General features: G+C 45.5%; 1 protein-coding gene across 2 annotated transcripts in view; it reads right to left on the minus strand.

Moving 5' to 3' along the window:
* The window catches only part of ASAP1 (ArfGAP with SH3 domain, ankyrin repeat and PH domain 1), a 231,886-nt gene that overhangs the window by 91,213 nt on the left and 114,892 nt on the right, over positions 1-25,781 (minus strand). For both annotated transcript variants that reach the window (XM_054590497.1, XM_054590496.1), the window contains exon 3: positions 14,880-15,025. In XM_054590497.1, coding sequence (XP_054446472.1) covers positions 14,880-15,025 — 146 coding nt within the window. The remainder of the gene's footprint in view (positions 1-14,879; positions 15,026-25,781) is intronic.

A 25,781-nucleotide genomic window follows, 5' to 3' on the forward strand; every position in this document is an offset into this window, starting at 1 on the left:
TTTTCACCCCTGACTTTGTAGCTTTACCACACAACGAAAGGACCTCATTTATCTGTTGACTGCCTCACCACTCATCTTTCCTCTCTAGAATGTAAGGCTTCTTAAGGGAGGTGCCTCCTTTGTTCACTCACTGACCAGATCCCAATGCAGGAGCCATGAAGCAGTCGTGGGTCACCCTGTCCTGTGCTTTCTGGTCGCCTCTGTGGGCTGGGGGGCGTGTGTCTGTGCTGCCCCCTGCAGCCCAGGGAGAGGGGCGGTGACCTGCCGTGTCAGGGCAGCAGAGACCAGCAGGGCTCTGCAGTGGCACCTCTAGGACACCTCCATGCCACCGCCTCAATTAGCGAGGACATAATTGGCTTGCTTTGCCACCATCCTGCATTAATTCTGACATTTTCTCCCCGCTGCCGTTGGTTCTCTCTCTCCTCCCTCTTCACAGACTGAGACGGTTTCGCTGAAAGTAAAGCTAATGTGAATCTGCTGACTTGCTCAACACATTGGAAAACCCAATTAAAACAAGGAGCCAGCTCCCAGCAGTGAGAACATTTCCCTGGCATAAATCAGGTATGCCGTCCAGTGGTTAACCCCTTCACACCCCAGGGAGCGGCTGACCACCCTGAAGCTGCTGGAACTGGAGCCCTGTTGGTCATCAGGCCGTTTTCCAGGGATTAAGATACAGACGAAAGTGTTTCCGGCAGGAGCTGGGAAACCCAGAGGCATGGGCCACTTATCACCCTAGGCCTGGACAACTGGCTTGCTGTTAACCTTGCTGACTCAGTTTCCTAATTTGCAAATGAGTGTTCTAGCACCTTCCTAACTAGCTGAAGCTGCTGTGAGAGAATCAGGGAGTGAGTCACCACAGGGCTCCTGCTTTTACAGGCGGCTCCCCTGGCTGCTCCCCATAACCTGCAAGGTGTTCTTAGGTAATCTGTTCACACTCAGCTAGTTAAGGGGAGGGGTCAGACCACAAACCATCTCTTGACTCCAAAGTCAGTGAGCCATCTACAGCACTATCTGTCTGCAGATACCAGAATGTTCTGAAGACTCTAATATCCTACCTCTATGAATACACGATCATCAGCGATTACTGACCTGTTCAATTAAGCCTTATTTTACTTGGTTACTTTTGCATCAAGGGGAAACAATGAATACTGCTCACAGGTTGAGGGCCCTTACAAATCCAACAGGGACGAGAGCTGGAGTTACCACCACCCACTGCCCAGGGAAGTGGAGCTGCGGGAGCGCTCAGCACTCTCATGAAGCGGGTGACATTTGAGAGACTCCGTCTCCTTGCCTATAGAGTGGGAATGATAAGCCCACCTCCTCCGTATGCCGCTGAGGGGACTACTGAGCTCTAGATCCTGGGCGCTATGCATGCAAAGTGCCTGGCACAAGACTCTTGAGAAGATATAACCAGGTTGATTTTTTAAAATAATTTTTCTTTACCCTTGAAAAACTAGCAGTAGTGGTGGAAAAAAATATAGTAACAGCACTGCAGATAATGGAAAGGATTTTTGAGGACGGGGGGGATTACGGGACCCCCAAGTGTCCTCACATCGCACAACATTCTCTCCATTGGTGACTTGTAGTTCTTGCTCGCCTGCCTCATTCTGCACAAGTCTCTACAAACCACATGATAATATGCCCCATTATACCATGTTCTAATCTAGGCAGAGCAGCCTGAATCTGACTGATTAAAGTGACAAGTGGTACTGTGTTTAATGCATGTTATCTGAATGCATGTTACTACTCACAACCACTCTGTAAGATGGGTCTTACTCTCACCTGATGAATGAAGAAACAGGCTCAGAGAGGTTAAGTCTCTTGCTGAAGGTCAAACAGTGAGTAAGCGGGCGGTCAGTTTTTAAGGCTTTTACTGACTCCAGAGGCCATTCTTGTTTCCTGTGTTCTGAAGTTAGAGTGACCTTTTAAAGTGATTATCGGATCACATTTAACTCTCCTGGTTAAAATCATTCAAAGTCTTCCCACGGACCTGGATACAAATCCAACCTGGTTCAGGTCTGGCCTGCTCCCTGTCTTAAGTCTCTGGCCATTCCCGCTACCCTTCAACCACACTAGTCTCTCTTCCGCTTCACCATCTGTCTGGACCACCCTCCTCTGGCTATCAGTCAAGAGCCTTCTAGTCTCCAAGTCACTTCCTCAGTGAGGTCTTGGCCATTCTAAATAGGTCGCAAGGGGTCACTTCATCATTCCTGTCAGAATCCTAAATTTTTTGGTGTAGTTCACAATGTCTCTTATAAAACTTCTGCCACAATATAAATACAACCTTTTTGACAAAGTCTGAAATATCTCAAGAAAGTGAGCTTCTTAACTGGACCCGAGCCAGGACTGATAGAACTGCAGGACCTTGGGCTACAAGCAGTTTCTGCCCATTTCCTAACGGGCTCAAACAATAGCACAGGAAGGAGAAATAAAAATATTACACAGTGAATTCATGCAGAAATGAGGGCAGGCACGTGAATCATCTATAATCGTAGCACATGCTCAGACTTCAAAAGATGCCCTCAAGTATTACTGCAAACAGAGAAAAAATGGAAACAATAGAAATGTTCAACATAGGAGACGGAGTAAATAAATTACGGTGGAATGATGGGCACCCCCGGGCGGGTGGGAGGGAGGGGAAGGCTGCTGGGAACGGGGACTGCCCCCCACCCCCTCCAGCTGCAGCCAGGGCCACTGTGCTTCCGGGTTCCAATTAGGCTACGATATTTTACAAAATTAAAAAAAAAATTTCAAAATTTATAAGTGAGTGAAAATTGGGTTACAAAATCGTGCTACAGTACGAACCCAATGTTGGTAAAAATTTATGATTTAAAAAATACATATAAAAAAGATAACATGTAAATAGAAAAATGGTTAGAGGACATATAGAGATATATCTCAACTCCTTAGTAGTAGATTGTAAGGTTATGGGTGATTTTTATTTGTCTTTTCCCCCTGTATTTTCTAAGTTTTCAACAATGAATTGGCAGTATTTTTGTACTGAAAGTTATTAAAAGAAATATGACACACAAACACAAGAGGGCGATACAATCAACCAGCAGCCTATTTCTCATTCAACTTGTGACTTGATTTGTTAATAGATGATACAAACCAGATGTTATGTAGCAAAGTAAAAATAATTAATTAGGTAGTGAATTTGGAGAAACGAAGGTACAGCTTCTCTATAATGCTAGAAAATTCTGGATCTCTATGCAGAATGACAGCCGTTATTAGTGGTTCTCCAGGTGTGGTCCTCAGGCCGCTCACCCGGAAGCGTGAGCACTACCTGGAGACCTGGTAGAAATGAAATCTCAAACCCAGTTACCTCAGTTAGTCAGGCACTCTGAGGGCAGAGCCCAACAACCTAGGGGACACATATAAAGTCAAGTTTGGACACCACTGCCTTAGTCTAAGGGCATCCAAAGTTCCTTGAGAGAAGACCCTCAGTCAGAAAGTGGCAGTCACTTGCCTGTGGTCTAGGACGTAACCGCTGTGAAGAAAGATCAGAGGTGAGTGGCGGCTCTGAGAGACTGGCACAGACTAAGGGAAGGCGAAAACTTGATCATGCCATCGTGCCAAAGGCTTCAGGAACCGACGAGACTGATTTAAGTGAAAAGTACGGTTCTACTGGAAGTTTTACAGAGAAAACTTCCTTAACGTAGAATAATGCAATTCTGTTTTGCCTAGTTCACTTTAAGTCAGTGATGGGTTACATTCATCAGCATCTCCCTACATCAAGAGTGGAAATGAAAGCATGATTTTCTTTTGCATTATGTGCAGCATCTGATTTCGTTTGAGGATGACTGTAAGAAAGGGAGAGTAGCTAAGATTTATAAGACCAAGATAAATGGGAAAGCAGAAGGAAAAAAGCCTACTAGCTACACTGTGGTTTAAAAAAGACATCACGACCCCTATGATTGCTTTATTGTTGAAATGATTAATCAGTTAGTTTGTGATCAACTTTCAGACCTTTAATTTCATTTCCATGCCATGTCATGTACAATTTGCTGTTTCACCTAGAACAAAACCATACTGTTAGTGGGATCCAATCACATTTTCCTTGCCTTCACTGAACATCTTCATCACACATTGTATGTTTTACAACAACAAACGTGTACTTAGGAAGCACTTGCTCAGCACAATTTTAAAATCTACTAAATTAAACCAACAAGCATGAGGGCTGGCCAGATCCTGGAAGGCCAGCAAGGCTTCGGAGCAGGCATGTTGTCTTCATTTAACTGATGAGGAGGCCGAGACCTCTGCTGCCCCCTTGGCCAGAACTGCCCTACTCTGCTTGGTTCACAGCTCCATGTTCAAAGGCTCAATGCACTTGATACTCACTGAAAATTTTAGAATTCAAAGAATTTATCTAAATGGTGGCTGTGGTGGCCACCGCCAGTTCAGGTATCTCAAGGACACCCTTGCAGAAAAAACACCTTCTTCGGTTCTATGCCCGGGATGTCCACCGCTGCCAGGGAACCAAGTAAGTTTTCTCTACTTGCTGGCAACAAAAGCAGGAAGTGCAACGAGCTTGGCCCTACAGATGTGTCCATCTTCCCCTATAAGACGAAGGGGCACGTCAGTGTAAACTGTTAGATATATTCTGTACAAGCAGCCTCTCAGACGGGATGGGACAGTCAAGGTCAGCACAGGGCCTGGAACGGAGTGAACCCGCAGTAAACACGGGCTGAGTCAAGGCCAGAATTCCAAAGAAAAGACTTTCACCTCAGTCTCTACATATCAAGCGTTATGAACGAATGCTTAACGTTGTTTAGTGTTTCTATTAAAAAAAAAAAAAGTCTAAAAGACCAAGAGAATAGTTTCATAAGCATCTACTAATTACCTGTGGCTCAGCCCAAGGGTCTCTCTCCCCTGAGGCCTTCCCTGGACATCCTTGTTTTCTGGATGAATGAATGAGTGAGAGAGTGAGTGAGTGAGTGAGTGAATGAATGGCCCTGCCTCTGGTGACCCAGCTTGGGAAATGGTGGAGCAGAGATGTGAACTCAGCTGTATCTGACTTCAAAGTCACGGGATTTCTGCCACTCTTTGACCTGCCAATTGCTTAACACAGCTGGGCAATTAGTCAAGAAGAGGGCCCATTATTTTTAGTGGAAGATGCAATAAGTGGCTCGTTCCAGGCTGAATGACTAGGCCATTTCTTCATGTTTAAACCGAAAGGCGCCAAAGGATATAATAAAAAATAAAGAGGCCAAGTGTAAAGAAACAACTAGCCTAAATATCAGAAATCCCATATTGAAAGGTAAATAAGAAATACATTCTAGAAGTGTAGCCATGAAATGGAGTAAAATGAAAACAAAAAAAGAAATGAAGTGGATCACCTGGTCCAGCAAACCACCTAACTCAGCATTTCCCGAAGTGGTTCCATGAGGAGTGAATGAATGCTTCTTATACAACAAGGACCAGGTAAGTTAGGAAAGGTCTTTGCACTGGACTGGTCTCCCTATCGTAGGGATGTCGTCGCGCCTTTGACATACAAATGTGCACTGTCAACCCCCAAGGGTAACACGAAGTGCTTCTCAATCCAGAGCTCTCGTCCAAAACAAGGTGTGAGATTAGCGTTTCCAAGAAAACCTTTAGGAAAAGGCACCTCACACTCTGAAACTCCTATTCCCAGGCAACAGGAAGCCAAAAGTACTGGGTCCAGACTGGCCACTGTGCATGTCTGGCCGGGTGGCCAGGACTAACGCCCACAGCTGGCTTATAGCCCAGAAAGCAGCGCCCTGCTGGGCAGTGGTTCTGCCCTGGAGTCTGGGTCCGGAGTGGGTGGCCTTGCCTGAGGGCTCCGGAGAATGCAGGTGAGGAGAGGCCCGAGGGAACAATCTGCAGAAGAATCCAGTATCAGTCAAGGCAGAATAGTCCATCTGCAGCAGGCGGCGGGGGGACGGTAGGACCCAGGTGGGAGGCTAAGGCTGGGATGGGAAGTGGGGACTCCAGGGAGGGTGGAGGGGTCAGAGATGCGCCTCCAGATCTGGGCCTGGAGAAGGTGCTCTGGAGGCTCCTGGGACCAAGATCATGCAGACAGAAGGCCGGTAATGACTCCAGAGCCATGTTTGCCTGATTCGTGCAACATCTGTGCCACTGTTTCACTTGCTGTTATGTAAATCAATACTTTTTACTTAAATAAATTAAATACTTTATGTATGCTGTCCACAAAAGGCGGTGCAGTCATACTCATCGAGAGGCGGTCCGTGGTGCTGCTGAAAGGCACGGACTGCAGAGCAGACCGCGCGGCATGGACGCCAGCCCTGAGGGCGGCTCAGCGCTCCGGCTCGGTGTCGTCAGCCGTGCAGTGAGAGTAACTGCAGCTGCTACCTGGCAGGGTTGATGGGAGGCTACAGACATATGTATAATACATGCATTTAAACAACAACAACAACAACAAACTTATTTAGCAGCAAGACTTGACCGGATCTGAAGTCATTCGGTGGGAAGCTCTCATCTGGATTGAGGTGGGGCTCCCCAGAGTCTCTATTTATCCCATTTTGTGTAAATACTCACATCTTTCCCTGCAGAGGTAAAACTGCTCACCTAGGAGGACCTGCCGAAGAAGTCACTGGGGGTGTCACACACTTTGCTTTGTCTCTCCCTTCTGAAACCGGGAGAATCCCGAACTTTGACACACATCTGACCTCTCGGGTTTTGAATAAGAGACTGTGGACTTGGGTGATATATATGTACACAGTGTCCCGTGTACAAATGTATAAAATTGTTTCAAAGGATATACTATATTGGTATTAAGTTGGAAGTTAGAATTATATGATGATCTTTATTTTCTTATTGAATTTATTCCATATTCCTGATGTTTTCATGTTGAGCATGTGCAAAGTTTCTAACAGGAGGGAAAAAGAAAGCCTCCCTCTTCCCCACCCTCCACCCACAAGGACGGGTCTCATTTCGTGGACGGTCCCACAGTATGACCAGGCAGTGAAGCATGTCGGGACATGACGGCATGTCTGAAAGGGCGAACGCGAAACCTCACAATGAAGGGTTACCATCCTGCCAAAAGATGAGATTTTTTAAATGTATGATATAATCCAGGGTACCCAGGGGCTACCAGTTAACCACTGGGTATACTCAAGCCCTCTATATTTTCAGTGTTTCAAAGAACAAGAGAAATAACCTGCTAACAATCTCGATCCGGCCTGCACATTTCTAGCTATTCTCTTTTGAGGAGGAAGAAAAGAAGAAAACTAAAAAATAAAAAATTCTCAGCGCAAGCCACAATACCCTGCAGTCAGAAATTGCACACAGGAAATGCTATGCAGCTGGAGAAATCTTTGCTTTGCTTCAGCAGCTCTGAAGCAACATCTGCCCTCTGACTGTTGGAGGAGGCGCAGGCGCTTATGCAAGCCCAGCACTGGGCTGAGCCTGGGGAGAGGCGGGGCCCGAGGCAGCGAGGGTCCCGGCTGGACCACGACCCTTCTGGGAACCTCCTATGAGTTGACAAGAGGTTGTACATATATTTTCTCAAACTACAGCCATATTGGGGCTGGCTCTTGGTTTCAATGGTTTTCCTCTGCCCACTGAGAATCTATTTCAATCCACCGGTTACTCCTTTCCGGCCCCATTTTGCGGTTTGGAAATTAAATGGAGGCCATGCTCGGTTGACTCCTTAGCGCCGTGGCCAGCATCACAGGCCACGGTGGCCCAACACGAGGAACAGAGCAGCACCGGCAACAACTTTCCTGCTTTCCTTGAAATGGTTAAACAAAGATTGAACATAGTTTCTGTATTATATATTTGCTCAAATGAACAACAAAAAATACTTGGGAAGAGCTAACACTCAACAGCATCCTGTCTTTTCCTTATTTTCCCTTTAAAAAAAAAAGACAATGAAGCTGCATTATAAAGAAAGACTTTATCATTAATACATAAACTATGAAAGGCGTTCAAAGTGGAAGAACAGAAGATATAAAGGTATGGAAACAAGAAGTAGCCTCTGCTTCAGTGAAACAAACAATTTCTTGTACGCCTGGAGTTGGCATTGATTAGGAAGGCATCTTGAAGTGGAGGAAGGATGAGTTCAGAGTAAGTCAACTAAAGGAATGTAATATTTTTTTAAAATGCTAGTAAGATCTACCAGCATACACTATGGACCAAACCTATGAAGGGCACTTCACATAAATGGCCATGCACTTAAAACCTTGCCACAGAAATACTGTGAACAATGTTGATGAACTAGGTCAAGTTCACGTTTCCCAGCCTTCTCACCACTAAGAGGCAGCATTCCCCAGCGGTACTCAGATGCAACGCATAGGCTCACTTCTGGGAGGCAACAGCTTTGGGGAACAGGGACCACATGAGGGCCTCGGACTGGAGGGAGAAATTCACAAGTGAAAAGGGAGAGTACAGGTCGCTGGTCTGAGGGAACAGCCGAGGAGTGCAGTTGGGATTATTGTTCAGTACCTTTGATTTACAGTGAGATTTTTACATAACAATAGCTGTATTAGTCATGGTTTCCCTGCTTCTCTTCCCCTGGCGAGAATCTGATGATTTAGATGTTCATTTAAACTTCTTTTGAAAATAAATTATGGGCCCCCTAAAATTGCAAAAATAGTGCAGAGAGGTCCCTGGTACCCTTCAACCAGCTCCTCTCAGTATGTGCTTTCCTTCTTTCTCCCCCCCCCACCCCCTCCCTCCCTCCCTCCTTTCCTATCTATCTATCATACCTTACCAGAACCCAGAAATTGACATTGGCCCAAGACGACCTGGTACAGGCCTCACCCGAACAGCAGCAGCATTGGCAGGCACACGTTTTTGGTAGGTCTTTGTGTACAGCGCTGTGACTTTTTACTGTGTGTATAGATTAGTAAGGCCACCATCACAATCAAGACAGAACTGTCTACCCACACAGAGACTCCCTGGGATACCCCTTTAGAGTCACAGGCCGGTCCCCTTCTTCAGCTCCTGCTAACCACTGATCTGTTCTCCGTCTCTGTAACTTTATATGACCTAGGGTTTAATCAGACAAATACCCAAATGGCACGGTGATCTTGCTACAAGTGTCACTCTTTTATGAAACTTCTTGTTTTCACATTAAGATGGCAAGCCCACATGGGGAGAAAGAACATGAAGTAAAAGACAAAGACCTGCTCATATGTACATGTCCCACTGCACAGGGAAGTCCCTGATCCTATCGCTGCCCCAGCACCTGGGACCCGCGACGTCCCAGGCCTGGCTCTCCCAATAGGGAGGGGACCTTGCGAATCTATAACTTGCCCTGGATAGGGAAAGCATGTCTGGCAGCACTAAGTGAGACCTAACAGAATACAAAGTTGTTTAGGACGTGACTTTGCATATTTGAAAAAAAAAAAAAAAGCAGAAAGTGAACTAGAAAGATAATCCCCCAATATCAAAGGATAGGGGGAATATAAAAGAGAGATTGCAATTTTCTCTTTGTAGTCTAATGTTCCCCATTAGGCATGTGTTCCTTTTATAAGAAGAAAACATACATTAGTAAAGCCCCCTGCAGTGGCTATTAATACCCTCACAATCTGCTGTGTGTGACTTAAGGACAGTTTGCAGTTTCTCACGTGGATGATAGGATTTTCCTCACAGAAGCAGTGGGGCAGGCAGAGAAGGTACTTTTTCTCCTTCACCCGGCGAGGAAACTCACGCTTCTGAGCCAGGCAACACTGACCCACTCAGCGGCTGGGCTGGAACTTGCCAGGGCCTGTGGGTTATGATACCAGTGGTTCTCTAGGCACCGTCCATAGGCCCCAGAGGTTCGCAAGGTCAGAGTATTTTCACAACAACAAAGAGATGTTTTATCTGCCCCCCCCACCCCCAATGGTTTTGACATTCGCACTGACGATGCAAAAAGTAATAGAGATGAATCAGCTGGTGCCTCAGTGTGACACAAGGCGATGTCCCAAAATGTGGCCCCTGTGTTCTTCATGGACCTGCTCTTACGGGGGGGGGGGGGATAAAAAAGGCGAGTTTTATTTAACAATGCTCTTGATGAAAGAGTAGAAATTATTGATTTTATTACCTATCAACCCTAGGGTATGTCGTTTCAATACTGTTTCATGAAAGTATGCATAAGGTATGTCCAAGGAAAGCCAAAATGTGATGGTTTATCTGAAAAAGCACTTATGCAACTTTTTGAGTTGCAAGCTGAACTACCCATTTGCTTGTTTTTTTTGGTGGGAGGGGGGAGTGGTGTATAGCGCTGTTGTTCTTTTTTTCCTTGCAAGATTGACTAACAAACTGTGGTACTGAGACGGGTATTTGGCAAACATTTTCTCCAAAATGAATAAAGGGAGCCTGTCACTGCAAGGTAAACAAGGGACAACATTTTGGTTGCTAATATTAAAATTGGAGCTTTCAGAGAAGAGGCAAAACTTTAGAAATCTTGTATCTGCCACCATGAGCTTGACAGCTTCCAAAAGCTTCAAATTCATTTCATTGAAATTCATGATTTCAGATTCATATTGCTACTAACTTTTAAGAAGCTACTCCCTGTCAAGTGTCACTGTAGTATCAAAGACGAATACTGATAATTACCTGAAAAGGCTATTAAAGTACTTCTCTCCTCGTAATACACACATCTGTGTGAGGCTCTCTTGTTTTTTGTTTTGTTTTTTGTCTACTTCAACCAAAACATACTGCAACAGAATCAATCAACAGATTTTAAAACATCTCAGTTTTAACTTCTAATAGGGTACATATGGATAGAAATAGTCCATGTAAACAAAAACTCGTTGATGTCTTCAATCGTTTTTAAGATCGGGGTCCAGAAAGTTCCAGAACTACTGGCTCACTAACACTCCTGCCCTTTCCAACATACAGTAATTCATTGCTGAGAAGATGAAGGGAAAGAGCAGGTAAGCGAGTGCTCTGCAAGCTAAACATGACAGGAGTTTGGGGACCACCGGTACAGGTTCCTGTCGTGCTGGGTGGGTCCTCCACATCCCGCGACAATGCCATTATTTTCTATTTTTTTTTTTTTTTTTTGGGAGCGGGGAGCATTACTGAGACAGAGAATGATCTGATCTATAGTTGGGAAGATGAGCTCAAGCCCTAATTCCACTACCTCCCAGGCATACTATTTTTGTGGAGATTTGGTGCCTTTATCTATAAAATGGGATATGACTTTGCATACTTGCCTTTGTCCTGGGAGTTGCCAGAAAGATCTAATGAGAGGATGTAAGTAATAATAAATGCTTGTATTTGTGAAGCAACTGCCACGTGCCAGGTACAGTGCTGAATGATTTACTTCTAGGACCGCAATGAAGCCCCAGCACTACCAACACACAGGGACTATTATTTCTTTTAACAGATAAGGAAACCTGGCACGCGAGAAGTCAGACGGCTTGCCTAAGGCCACAGAGCTAGAAAGCTGGAAGCTGGCGTCCCAGGTCTGAACTGACATCCAAACCCACATTCCTCCCTCCACCTACATGTCACAGCCTGTCGCATCATATATGACAAGGTGACTATTTACCTTGTCACATACGGTAAAACAACTTTTTACAAAAACCATTTTTGAGAACATGAGAGAGGAGCAGCAAGAAGAGCAAGGCGCTTGACCTCGACATGGCACATCGACCTTGAGCGTCACCCTTTGTGGTCCCCTGATGCTGTCGGCTTCCAGGCAGAAGAAGCGGGCTCCTGATGGGCAGCCTCTGCCCCGCCTGAGGGCCACCCCAACATCTCCACAGCTCGTGGGGGTCTTCGCAGAGCATCTCTCTCACTTGGTCAGCATCCCTTCCATGGTCAGTAAAAGCACAGAAAAAGACAAACCTCGACCGGGTGACGGAGACAGTCACCATCACTCACTGGGTCTGAATTTCTCGGGACCACCCCTTTGGAAACTCCGAAACACAACAGGCTTGCAAGACCGACTGTTTAAAAGCAACACAAACAGTTAAAGCTTTTCCCTAGCTAGAGTTAGTCAAAAGAGAAAGTGAGACCTGACCCCAAAATCTACCTTTCATTTTCCTCCATAAAAGTAATGTTTTACTATAAACTATTAAAATACTCGTTAGAAGCAGTATCTAATTAGAAAACGGAACACAGTACACATTTGCTATTTGCTAGTTGAACTGAGGATACAATTAGGAAGCCTAAGAAATATGAAAGCATGTTTTTTTTAAAAAAAAATAAATCTTACCTTCTAAATTTCAACTCTATACACTATTGCTTAACATTTCCAGCCTTCGCTAGCCTAAGTGAATAACATTTTAGGGAATCTTCTGAGAAGTAATGGTTCCCATGGGGGTGTTCCAGAGCTTCAACAAGGTGGGGGTACTCCCCAAATCTGCAGCCTGGGCTGGCTGTAGGTGCTGTAAGATGACCCAGAAACCCCTCCCGCCTGGGGCGCCTGGCTTCCTCTGCCTCCCCTGCCCCAAGGTGTGGCCCCATCCACCTGCCTGGTGCGCTCCCTCTTCCCCTTCCTGGCAGAACATGAGAAAGGGAAGCAGCAGGCTGCAGGCGGACTGTTGTCACATTGTATCAACTCCCAGGACTGACTTTTTGTTCAATCAGAAGAGCATTCCCTTAGTAACCAACGACAGTAAAAACTGATTCTTTCACCTGTCCCTCCAAAAAGCGATGCCACCACTATCTTCAAAGGGAAAATGTTGGTTTTTATATTTTTAATTAAATGAACTGGCTCTTTTAGCAATTTCCATTAGGTCCATCTTAGATGGTTACTCCTTAAAAAAGAGTTGATCTGGAAGGAGGCCGTCTGCAAGCGTGGGTATGTTTAGGGGACTCACTAGATCAGCACTTCCCGCTAGGGAAACCCCACCCCCCTGCCTCGCGCAGAGTGGGAGGTGACAGAGGCAGTTCAGTGGCAGGTGGAAAAGACAATGGGCGCAGGGCCAATGTCTGGCTCACATCCCCTTACTAACAAGTGTGCCTTGACAAGTCACATAATCTCTCCCTGCCTCAGTTTCCTCATTCTGTAGGGTCATGATAAGTTGTTAAAGAAAACATTCGCACGTGACGCCCATGCCAGGTTCAAGAAAGTGTTCAGTCAATACCAGTTTTTGTAGGGCGGTAAGCGAAAGCGTCATCCGGGAAGCAAATGCAGACGGAGGCTGATGTGTGAGTGGCCACTGGCGCACACGCACACACAGCGTGAGGGGCCTGCGGAGCAGGGAGCATGCAAGCGGGTCGGTTCAGGAAGTGCGGAAGTGATGACTCTTGACTTAAGCCAAGTACATCTGGTCTCCTGGAAACTCCAGGTTAGCAAGCTGTCCCTGAGAGAACAGTGACCTGGGCCCAAACCGCGCTTCCTCCCGGATGTTTCCAAAGGGCACCGGCAGAGCCCAGTTTCCCTTCCTTTCTTCCCACCACACCTCCCCCTGGGCAATGCCCCGGCAAAGAGGCAGGGGAAGCCCAGAGGAAGGAGAAATGAGAGGGCCTCCTTCTGAATAAAAGACATTTAAATACAGTAATCTAAGATTTACAGAAATTCCACAAATTCATCAAAGTGTAGAAATACGCATGTGCTAAGGCAGGGGGCCGCAACCCCCAAACTGCAGACCAGCTGCATCCGGGCCTGTTAGGGACCAGGCTACACAGCAGGGGGTGAGCTGGAATGTAATGCGCTTGAATTATCCTAAAACCATCCACCTATCCCCACCTCACCCCTGTTCGTGGAAAAAACTGTCTTCCACTAAACTGGACCCTGGTGCCAAAAAGGTTAGGGACTGCTGTGTTAGGGTCAAAATGACCCTTTCTAAAGTCTTAGGTTCCCCTTTCTCTGTCACAGCATTTTTTTGAAAATATGACATATTTCTATGTTCAACCTTTACTTCCTTTAAGATTGTCACTGAGTAAGACGAAGTCAACAGCATAAAGCACCAATTAGAATTAAATGGTCAGGAAGACAGGCACATATACACATGTATTTATCCAGCATGACAGGGAAAAAACATTCTTCCTGATTGGTCAAATATTCAGGTTAATATATATAGAAAGTTTTCATTTGTCCCAGAGGGTGTATCCGCCTGGAACCTAGCCATCTGTACCAAACAGGCTTGTGACAAGACTCTCGCCTGAGGGTGCAAAGCCTATCTGATGTCTGAGCAGCTGACCAGGCTCCAGGCACCTTGAGTGTGAGTTCTGGATCCTTGATGGAGGCCAGGGTGCAGCAGTGAGACTCTGAGGGAAAGAAGAGGAGACAGCGCCTCTTCTTTAGGAAAAGGCTGAGGAGAACACGGTAGCATTTTCCTTGGGGTACCTTTCAACCTCCCTGGGCTCCTCTCTTGGGGCTCGGGAGAAATGAGAGTTGACTAAATTAAATTAGTTCACAGAACAGCCCTTTCTCAGGGTGGACACAGTCTGAGGCCGGGGTGGGTGGTGGGCATGACCTGGGGGTGCCCAGGCCATACTGCCTGGCATATGGTGCTCCACCCTCAGCTTATGTCTGCCTCTAGGGTCAGCACCTCCAGCATCCCAGCTTGTTAGGGATGCTTCTTGTCGCCTACTTCTGAAACCCCAAATTCCCTCAATCTCAACATCTTTTGCTTGGTAGTGGGTTGAAAGGATGTGGGGAGTTGGGAGAGACTGTTTGTAAATCGGGGATCAGAATGCATGGTTGCTTCCACACAAGCGAGACGGAACGTGTGTGGTTGATGCAGAAACCGCCATCACTCTTTCAACTGGTTAAAAGGCGAAAGTCACTCAAAGTTTTTCAAAACAGAAACAAAGCAATGGCAGAATGTGGAAAAGAATTCAGGTTAACCCATTTCTCTCTGACTCAACAAATCAAAGCAGCCATCCGCTGGGCCACAAATGCTAGGTAGGCACTTCGCAATGGTATTTTCTTTACGTGAGACTCCATGCCTGGGACTAAAAAGCTTTTTAGCTGTAATTTTTAAAAAATCACTTACAAAAGGGCTTACCAGGTTTTTCAGCAGTGTGGACAGTTCCTTTGCAAGAGTAGAAAATTTGACAAAAGCAGTGCCAAGATCTGGGTTGTCTCGACTTAAAAAATTACTCCCAAACTTATCCAGAACTTGGGCATAGTTTTCTTCATTCTGTACATGATCTAGAAAAGAAAAAGAAAGACGAGTCTGAGCCGTTATTTGCCACAATACCGAGTTACCTGGAACATCAATTGATCATTGGAAACTCTCAAAAGGAAAGCAAAGAGAAAACAGTCACCCATCGTTTACTGAACGTGTCCAGAAGGTGGTTAGCAGGGCGCTGCGTGTTCTCCACTGAAGGAGGTTCCCCTTTCTCTGTCACAGCATTTAGCTTATGTCCCAACGAATCCACGGGCTCCTCATGAGTTGAGGAGTCAAATCATCATCATATTTTCAAGCAATTAGGAAACTATGATGATTAGGAAACAAGAAGAAAATTCTCCTTAGAAAATCAACCTTGGAATGCCTAAGGGAACGCCATGTGCTCTAAGATGTTTCTTTTTCTGCAACTGATGTTAATTTCCTTTAATTTTTTTCTAAGCCCTGAGTCTGAGCAGTAGCATTTCAAGTGCCTTCTCACATCCTATCTCTCAACGTGTGCGGCGCTGGTCAGCGGTCTAGGTCTCAGGTTTGGCTTGACCTCCTGTGCGCTTGCTACCTTCGTCGCTCAACTTCCACAGCTACTGTCCTCGCTGGCACCTAAGATACTGAGGGGAGGGGAGGGGATGGGGGTGGGGGCTGGGTGAGAAAGCTGAAACGATTAAGTAAGACAAAACAAAAGTCTTATAGACACAGAAATAGTATGGTGATTACCAAGAGGGGAAGGTGGGTGGGGGAGGTAGGAGAGGGTAAAGGGGGGAATATCAGTGATAGAAGGAGACTTGAATTGGAGTGGCGAACACACAATACAACATACAGATGATGCATTATGGAATCGTACACGTCAAACCTATAAAATTTTATTAGCCTGTGCCACCCCTACAAATGCACTAAAAAAAAACAAAACAAAAATTTCTCAGTAGAGTGAATGCTCCATAAAAACTTCTACTTCCTTAAAACACTGTATTTTCAAAAACGGAATTTATTGGGGTGACATTGGTTAATAACATTATATGTTTCAGGTGTACAATTCCAAATACATCATCCGTATATTGCATTGTGTGACCACTACCCAAAATCAAGCCACCCTCCGTCACCATGAATCTGGCCCCCTTTACCCTCCTCTTCCTCTCTCCACCCCCTTAGCCTCCGGCAAGCCTCCCACTGTTGCCTTTGTCCATGAGTCTGTGAAAACTTCCTTTCCTTGGTTTGCAGGATATCCCACTCTCTTCGCTGTCCTACCGCATGGCTTCCTACTGTCTCCACTGTCTTTCCTGGTCCTCTCTCCCCCTGACCTCATCAGGCGGCAGAGCTGTGGCCTTGGTCTTTGGGCCTTTATTCTTCTCTATCAATGCTCACTCTCTTGGGATCTCACCTAACCTCACAGCTTTCAATAACTTCCATCAGCTGATAACTCCCCACCCCACCCCAGCCTAGACCCCGCTCCCGAGATAGAGACTTACAGACCAAGCGTCCGTCTCATATGTCCGCTAGGAGGCCCAGTGACGGCGGTCAGTGTTAACGTTCTGAACTCCATCCCCACTGAGCTGCCCCCGGCCTCTGTTCTCTGCAGTCTCTGACGTCTCCATCCGCTAACGGCAAATGCCATACATTGTCGTTGCTGCTCAGGCTGAAACCCATCAAGTCGGACTTTCCTCTTTCTCATGTCTCAGATGCAACCCACTGGCCAATCCTGTTGCGTCTGTCTTCCAGATACCTCCAAAATCTGGTGACGCCTCACCATCCCCATGGCTGTCTACCTCATCTGATATCATCTCTTGCCCCTACCACTGCAAGAGTCTCTCCTGCTGCCGTTCTTGCTCTCCTAACATCTATTATCCATACAGTACCCAGTGCGGCCCTGCTAGGCTGTGCATCCAATCTTGTGACTCCGTGGCAGACATGACCACGCATCACGAACAGCTAGGTTCCCAATCTTTGCAGGATTATGGACAGGAGTACGGAACGTCCCGGCCCCCCTTAAAGTAATGAGGCGTGGGAGGGACGTGCACAGAGCCAAGGAAATATGAAAAGAGGCGATGGGTAGCACTTGGACATGGAAACATGTCAGATGCCTGTGCTCAACTCTCCATTTCTCTTTTTCTGTCATGGAGTCCAGGGAAGCGTGAATTTGTATGGAGTCCCACAGAAGATGTATAATTTACTGAGTGAATAATGAACGAGTGTGTATCTAACAAAATCCTCATCCAATATCCTATCTTCAAAGGCTCAATTCAATACCTTTTTCTTTATAAAGGCTTCCCATAGTTCCCAATGATCCTTGCTTGCCCATAATTCTCTCTACCTCTTCTGCAATCTTTTCCACCACATCGGATCGTATTTGTATAACTGAAGACCTTTCCCAGCCACCAGGCCACGAGAGGAAGGGACTACTCTCTATGTCCCCACACAACAAATGCCACTGCACACCTTTCACTGAGCTAGACTCATGAAGGAAGGGCTCAAGCAAGGATCTGTTGCCTTGGATTTGTTGATTTCCTTTTCAGGAATTTAAGAAGTCATTCCCTTCTTAAAGCTCTCAGGTTGTTCAATAACAGAGACAAAATTTTAAAATATTTCACTCTCACAGACAGTCTCAATAATTGTGTGGGAGCAATGGGCATTCAAGGAACAGAACCGGGGCTGCGCTGCGGAAGGCAGTCTCAATGCAACAAAGGAAACAAGTGTCATGGCAGTCCGGCGAAATGGAACGAGGCCCAGCAGCCTTCTAATCATCACCACATTAAAAATTCATGATGCCTACAGTGGATGTCAGCATTTCGGGCTGAGATGTTTAAAGAGATAAAACGCAGCTCTGGTTACTGCCCACGTTCACTCAGAGAAGTGGCTCGGAAAGACACAAAGGAAAGGCCACATTAGCCAGACAGACAGGATGCACATGTTTGAGCTCCCTCAGAAGCTGCTGCTTCCCCTGTACCTTCTGCCTGTGGCCAAAGAGCCTCCTGCTGCGCTGAGACCCACCCCACCCAACACTGTCCTCTGCTTTCAGAGATCAGTGGCAAAAGCACTCAGCTGCCTGGATTCCAACTGCTTTCAAGAAAAAGGGGTAAATAAAACATAAGTATCAGGCTTTTGGTTTGTTTCCTTGAAGCAATAAAATAGTTCAAATGATATAAAAATCTTTAGATAACAGAATACCCATGGACCCACCAACCAGTTCAGAAAGTATTCCAGAACCCTTCCTGTCTCCCCTACCCTGTCCCTCTACCCAATCCAAACTCCTCCCTCCCTGCCTAGACACAGCCATCAGCCCAAATTTGGAGTTTCATGACGGGTTAGAAAGAATGATGGGAAGCTCACTGTCTATCAGGGATGATGGACTTGGCTAACGCAGAGAAAGGCCACGGGGGAGCGAGCACTGGCGTTTGCTGAGAGCCTTTTCTGACCGAAATGCTTTTCACAGGACCACAGTTTAACCTTCACTAGAACTCTGCAAGGGAGGAACTATGCTTAGTGCACAGACGGAACCTAAACTGTGATCTCAGAGGGGCAGAAGGTGAGGCTGGGTACGTAAGTATAGGCTAGGTCAGGGTCCTGTATGTTTTGCTGATTCCACAACTGAATAACCACACAGTCACTATATACATCTATGTGCTTGTGTGTGTATACATTAACCACACACGTATATGCCCATGAAACTTCCTAGTGCACACACACATTTTAAAACGAGCTAATGAGTGAACTGTATCTCAGAATAGTGCCTGGCATATGGCATGACGCGCCCCCTCCCCCCCCAAATATCAGACATTATTACCTCTACACCCATGATTGGTTATAATACAAAGAGATGTATTTAATATCAAAAAGCATACAAACTATGTCGCACATGTAATTTTTTCTTTAGAGATTGTATTATAAATCTAAGACGGACAATTCACTGGGAGGATGATGTAAACACACACATGCCTTTGCACAAGGTGAAGGGCTGACCACGCAGGTTTCCAACAGGTGCAGGGTGAGAGGGCCAGGCCCCCCAAATCTGGTGGAGGGAGCAAGAACAGGGTGCCCAGGGGCAGGAGGGGGCAGATCGCAGAATACCGTGAGCAATTTGAATGGAATGTCAATTCAGGGGTTTAGGAAAGAAGAGGAAAATAAAGGGCTTTGGTGGGGGCGGAGGGTGGGAAGCCCTGACACAGCCTTGGGTGTGTCTGAATGAGAGGGACAGATGAGGCAGGAAATGGCCTGATCCGTTCAGGGCACGTCAGAGAGCAGCATAAAGCTCTGCTTTAAGATCTTTAGCACATCCAACTGCTAGGGGACTTCTGGGAGGCTAGTAAACAGGGCGTTGGGGAGGAAGCAGGTGAGGATAGAGACTGGGAGAAACAATAGGGCAAAAGAGAAATCTGATCCCTCTACTATGGAGATCCTGCTTTTCAAATATTTGTATGGAATTTCTGGCATTCATGGTATTGTCACAGAAGGTAAGATCATTCTAAGAGCTAGGTGACTCCTTTCAGCTATGAAAAAAAGAACAAAATATCGTTTTATCAACCAAACCAGAAAGGGCCACTCAGTCAGGATTTCAACTGAAGACATTTCTTTGAAGAGATGACTAATATATACTAATCATGTGATATGTTCCATGCAGGCCACAGGGGCCTTTACAGACGTTCCCCCCCACATTTCACCCCACAGCGGTCCCTAAGCAGTGATCTGCTCCTTCAGTAATAATAGTGAAAATAGCTAGTTTGTTGCATATTTAGTAAATGTTAGTCACTGCTCTTAGTGTTTTACATACTTCACTCTATTCACTCTTGTTCACAAGTTAGGTGGTGAGTACTGTTATCAACCTCGTTGCATAGGCACAAAAAAAAAAAAAAAAACGTGTCCAAGGTCGTGCAGCCCCAAAACGGGAGAACTTAAACGTAAGCCTTTTGATCTCAGAGCTGAGGACGCTCCCCCATATGCTAAAGTTAGGCCGTCACTTGCTCATAGTACTTCAGTCAAGTGCCCTCACCTCTGTAAACCTCCTGGTCCCCTGCCATGAAATGAATGTAATCATGGTATTTACCTCACAGAGGTATTGTGGGGGTTAAGTAAGATACCGCAAGGTACACCGCAAGCTCGGTACACGTTTACGATGACAAGGACAACAACGATGGTGACGTCACCAGGCTGCCCAGCCGCGGCCGCCGCAGTGGAGTTAGCCAGGAACGGCCAGGTGGCAGGGGCCCCAGCCACGCTCTGAAGTCCCTGCCTGCACCCGGTGCACAGCCCTCAGGGCTGGTGGTGACCAGCGCCTTGGGGAGGCACTAGAATTCGCTCCTCTCTAAAAACGCCTTCCCTCGCCCTGCAGCAGAGCCCTCCCTGGCCTTTCTCCGGGGCGGCTGCCTCACTGCCACCTGGGTCAGACCGCACTGAACTGGGGAACGGCCGGCCAGCCCCACCTCGGATTCCCTGTCACAGTAAGGACGAATGCCATTTATTAAACACTGTGCGGCGGGATCCACCGCCCTGAGGATCCTAAAACTCCTTCAAGGCGCCAGTCATTGTATAGGTAATAAAGTGAAACAATGGTGAACCCAGGTTAGAATTTAGCTTCCTTTGATTCCAAGCCCGCCTTCTTCCACTGCCTCCTTCAAGGTCAAATGTAAGTGTGACCTCTCAGGCAGGCGTATCATTCACTCCCTCCTGGGCCTCTTGCAATGCCCGCTTCTCAGCGTCACCGAATCTGTCGTGTGTACCCAGTTCCCAGTGTGGGGCTGGGTACACAGTGAGGGCTCAGGAAAATGCTCACTGCACATAGTGAAGTCTCTTAGAACAAGTCTTTTTCTTTCCTTCCTTCCTTCAAAGAAAAACCAAAACAAAAAACCCAAAAAAACCCTTAGTATTGGTCCTGTGCCAGGCATATAAAATACAATGAGCTATAACTGCAATAGTAAAGCCATGTAATACGAGTCATAAATTACAGCGCTGGCCTGGAGGGGGAAGTGATAAATTCTTTTATATTATCCTATACATACTTTGTAGTACCAATCACTTTTAAGATTCTAATTCCATTTGTTTTTTTTAAATTACCAGATAATTCCTACATTACTAAGATGTAGAAAGATAAAAATTATTTCCCTTTCCCTTCTCCAATCCCATCTCCTTAAAATAAGCACAGGCAATAATCCTGAGTATGTATCAGCAAAGCTTTTCTGTACGCTTAAAAGCACACAAATACACAAATATAAGGGTTTTCTCCCTTTTTATCACTTAAGAAAGAGATGGGATATTATTAAAAGACTCTGTGGCTTGCTTTTCTTCCTAGTAAATAAAAATCAAGAATTCCAGTACAATTAAATCTAAGGAATTATTTTACCTGTGATTACAGTCCATAATAAACTCTACCACAAGTTAGAGAACTATCCACCTCCTGCGAGACTTCCAGCTTTTGCCACAAAAAAACAAGGCTGCAATAAATGTTTTTATGCACAAGCCCTTACCTACAGTTACTTTATCTTTGAAAAGATACATTCACACAAGCAGAGTCGTTGAGGGACAGGACACACACTTCACATTTTCATTCACAGTGCGGCGTTCCTTTCCAAAGAGGCTGGCTGTGCCAGTCACATCCCCAACAGCAACAACGCAAATATTAAAGGGACTATTTCTTTAGAATCTCATCAGCACACAGACGTGGTATTTTTAAAGTTCTTGCCACATGGATGTGAAAAACTTGACTGAGGTCGCTCTGGGCAGCTTTTCCCGTTTGTCCCCTCACATTTCCTTTTCGGCCCGTTCGCTACTCAGGCCAGCTTTGCACTGCTCACCTTTCCCTGTCAACTCGACGGTCTCGCACCGGGGTGACGCTCTTTGGTGACATACGTGGCAAATGTTTTTCTCCCATTTTTCTGCCTTTCAATTTTGTGTAATTTTGCCATACAGAACTTTTGAAACTTCATGTAGTTAAATATACCCATCTTTAGGCAAAAGGATTTTGAATTTCCTGCCTTGTTTATGTTCCTAAATCTTCTAATGTTTAGTACTTTTTTTTTAAAGTCTTCAATCCAGTGCAATGTATTTGTTTATACAGCGTAAGAAAGGGTTCTGACATTATTTAATGTTCCCAAAACCTTCTAAGGTTTAGTTTTATTCTCTTTTTAATATTTAAACACTTAATCCATCAGTGGTTGATTTATTTGTAAGGCATGACGGAGAGTTCTACCCTAGCTTGATTTTCTTTCCTCTGTATAAAAATATACTGTTTATTGAATGTGGCCTATTACGGGGATCCATCTAATATCTGTTAGATGAACACATGGCAAAATTAAGATTTTGCATGTTAGGTTAGGTTAGCTTAGGTTAGGAGTAGGTTAGGTTTCAAGAGACAGTAACTAAGTAGCACTTGAATAAATTGCTGGTTAACAAGTAAACCTGGGGTAAGGTACAGTCCAGGTAAGAGGTGACAGCGTTCCCTAAGGGCACCATAAGGGGTACAGAAGCATGTGTCTGCCTGCGTGGGCAGAGGCGCAGAAGGCTAACGAGGTCTCTCCAGAGCTCCCTGTCTTTGGTTTAGAACCAGGCAGATTCAGGAGTAAAAGCACTGCCGTCCACTCCCGATCAGGTGCAGCTCAGATCCCTTGGGCCGCACCAATCCATAAAACGAGCTACACCCACCCTGTGACCCTGAGAACAATCTGCTCTAACTTTATAGACACTATGTCAGCAAGCGATGAAGGCTGGGTTGAGAGTCCAAACAGTGTTTTCCTTAGACATGGCATTCACCAGTTTAGATACAAGATGGATGTGATGACGAGCAAGTCCCTGCACGTCCCTGGGCCTTTGTTTCCTCTTCTGTTCCCCCCCACCCCACCTCCCACTGCATACATCTCTCGCTGAGATGAAAGGCAACATCCTGGGAGGCAAAAAGTCTGGGCACTTTTTTTTTAATTGCCTTTCTCTGTGCCACTGTGGATGATTCATTCCTCTAATTTTTCAAGGTCATTCTGAATCTGGATTTGTTTTTTCAAAATTCTAGCTCAGCCTCTGCAGGAATCTGCCCCAGCCCCTAGAGCATTGCTATCTGAAGCTCAGCACGCAGACTCCCATTTCTGCAGAAACGGACAAATCCATTGACTAACAGAACCCCAGGAACAGAGGCCTGCAGAGCCCCACAGGGCTGCTCCTTGGCACGGCACAGAGGTGGCACTTGAGCATCGCTGCACTGCAGCGGGGGCAGAAACGTCTCCTCTCCTGGCTCCACCGCTGCCAGACAACACGCACACCGCACTCTGGTTTGCTCATGGCTCTCTGGGTAATTTTAATGCTTTGCAATCTGGCCCCCAAGAAAAGCTATGAAGGAAACATCCAATTCCTAGCCTACTATAGCCTCCCACAGTATGACCACCTATCACTCAATAGAGCCACGCTAGCTTTTAAATAGGTGTGATTTAATTTTTTTTATCCTCATCCAAGGACATTTTTTTTTTTCATTGCTTTCAGAGAGAGAGAGAGAGAGAGAAAGGCAGAGAGAAAACACTGATGCAAGAGAGAAGCTTCTACCAGTTGTCTTCTATGTGTGCTTGGACTGGGGATTGAACCCATGACCAAGGCATGTGCTCTGACCAGGAACTGAACCCCATGGCCTTTCAGTTTATAGGGCAATAATCCAACCAACTGAGCCACACTGGCCAGGGCTAAATAGGTTGTAATTTAAAAGTACCACTCCATATTTTATTTTTAATTATGGACTTTCACCAAGCACATATACTGGGATGCAAAGGTTATTTAAGTTATTAGGTTTGTGGCCTTGGGGATATCCCTTAGCGCTTTTCAGCTTTAGCTTCCTGGTTTATAAATCATGTATACAATAATTAAAGATAAAAATAAAACCCCAATGGGTTCTTGAGCTAGTCGATGACATAGCTTAGAAGAGGACTGGCCTGGGCGGCTCTCTAGACTATTTTGCATCATCCATACCTGTAGGCAAAACATTTTAAGGCACACATTTCCAATCAATGCTTATTTATTTAACCACTTAGTCATGTATTAATACTATATAGATTATATGCATAGATTACATGTGAATGCACTATTTGTATCAATCATTAGTTCTGACCTGAATTACAAGGTTTCTGAAAACCCCTAAAATTGAAAAAATTCCACCTTGCCACCTAAGCACGCCATCTGTAATTCAGAATACACACAATGAAAAAGAATTTAAAAAAGAAACATGGCTGATTAGTGTTTTCTTCTTTTAGCTCATCTGAATTTTCTATAACAAATACATTAATACACATTTTACCTTCACAATGTGAAAAATAAAAAAAGCAAGCAAACGAAGAGAAAATGTCATTTAGAAAAGACACCCCCCAGGTGTCCCAGAGTGGAAGCCCCCCACAATTCTCCATAAAGAAAAAGAGTACGTTTGATCAATGATCAGAAGCATGCATGATCTGAGACTATCCTTGTGCTGTCTGTGAATGCAAGTGACAATGTGGCTGTGCAACGTCCTCCTCCTTCAAGCCCCTAATCTTGCTGTCTTACAGCACTGATTATCCATGAAAAACACTCCAGAATCAATAGCCACTTGCTTGATCTCCATACCGAAACAGGGCATCAGAAAATCAATAAGTAGTTATCTTCCTGGCTGAAGACTCAACTGGAGAGTGCCTCCAGTCCTGGGAATAGAGACTTTAAAATTCATGCCCACATCCAAAGCACAAGCAGAATTCAGCATGCGCATGGCTGCTTTATGGAGGTTATCAGTGAGCGTGGTTGTCTTCAGATGGTGTCTGTGTGAACTGTCGTGTGGTCCAGAGAGCATGTGTGAAAGAGGTTGGATTTAAGCACATCCAGAGAGAGTACCACACACAGAAATAGAACCTAAGGCCCTGACTTCTTCTTCCAGACTCTCAGCTACAGTTTAAGTGCAATATTTTTTACACAGGAAAACAATCCTAGTTTGGCGAGACGGAAACCCTCCAAGAGCGAGGTCAAAATGCAATTTGGAGTAAGAGGCAGAAAGGTGTAGGCAGGCCACAGATTCTTGACTGTAATTGTTAAGGACAGGGCTGCTCAAGGCAGAAAGGGGCCCTTAAAGAAAACTATAGCTAGTCACTAACCAGAAGCTTTATGTAAATAGCAAAAAGGATTAGTAGAGAATGGCTGGAAACCACAATGGTGTCACACATCTGTGCCTTTAACTGGTGAGATTTAACTTAGTAAATTTGAAAGAACGAGGAGGAGGAGAGAAAGAAAGCGAGCGAGTGCAAAAGCAATGTGAATAGCATGGGGGCCCCGTACCAATCCATGGGCATGTGGGGCTGAGACAGGACTGGCGCCAATCTGTTCATTTGTCCCCTGCTCCCAGGGGGAGCTTCTTCAGCTACGGGCTACTGACTTAAGGGGGGGGGGGGGTGTGGTGTGTGTGTGTGTGTGTGTGTGTGTGTGTGTGAGAGAGAGAGAGAGAGAGAGAGAAATGCCAGGGCTCCTAGAGGAATGCCAATAATTTGTAAGTACACAATGTGAGTTATATATTAAGTGTACTTTATAGGTTGTGAAGGATTTTCAAGGGGTGTTTTGACTCCACGGGCACTTCTTGTACATGAAGACTTGAAACCTGACTTCAAAGTGTGACTGGAAGATAAACAGATTTACTTTACAATGAACTGTAAGTGGAAGGGTGCATAAATCACTGCTTATCTATTAATTCTATTATCCACTCACCTCTCCAGCACTTAATATATAGTTTTGACCAAATAAATAAAATGCTAATTTTATGTATTGAGGTATTTGAGATCTACTAACCTAAGATGAGGACACACCTTTGTT

The sequence above is a fragment of the Pteronotus mesoamericanus genome, unplaced genomic scaffold (genome assembly GCF_021234165.1).
Source record: "Pteronotus mesoamericanus isolate MK-2021 breed Mesoamerican mustached bat unplaced genomic scaffold, CSHL_Meso_final scaffold_174, whole genome shotgun sequence".
Classification (NCBI taxonomy): domain Eukaryota; kingdom Metazoa; phylum Chordata; class Mammalia; order Chiroptera; family Mormoopidae; genus Pteronotus; species Pteronotus mesoamericanus.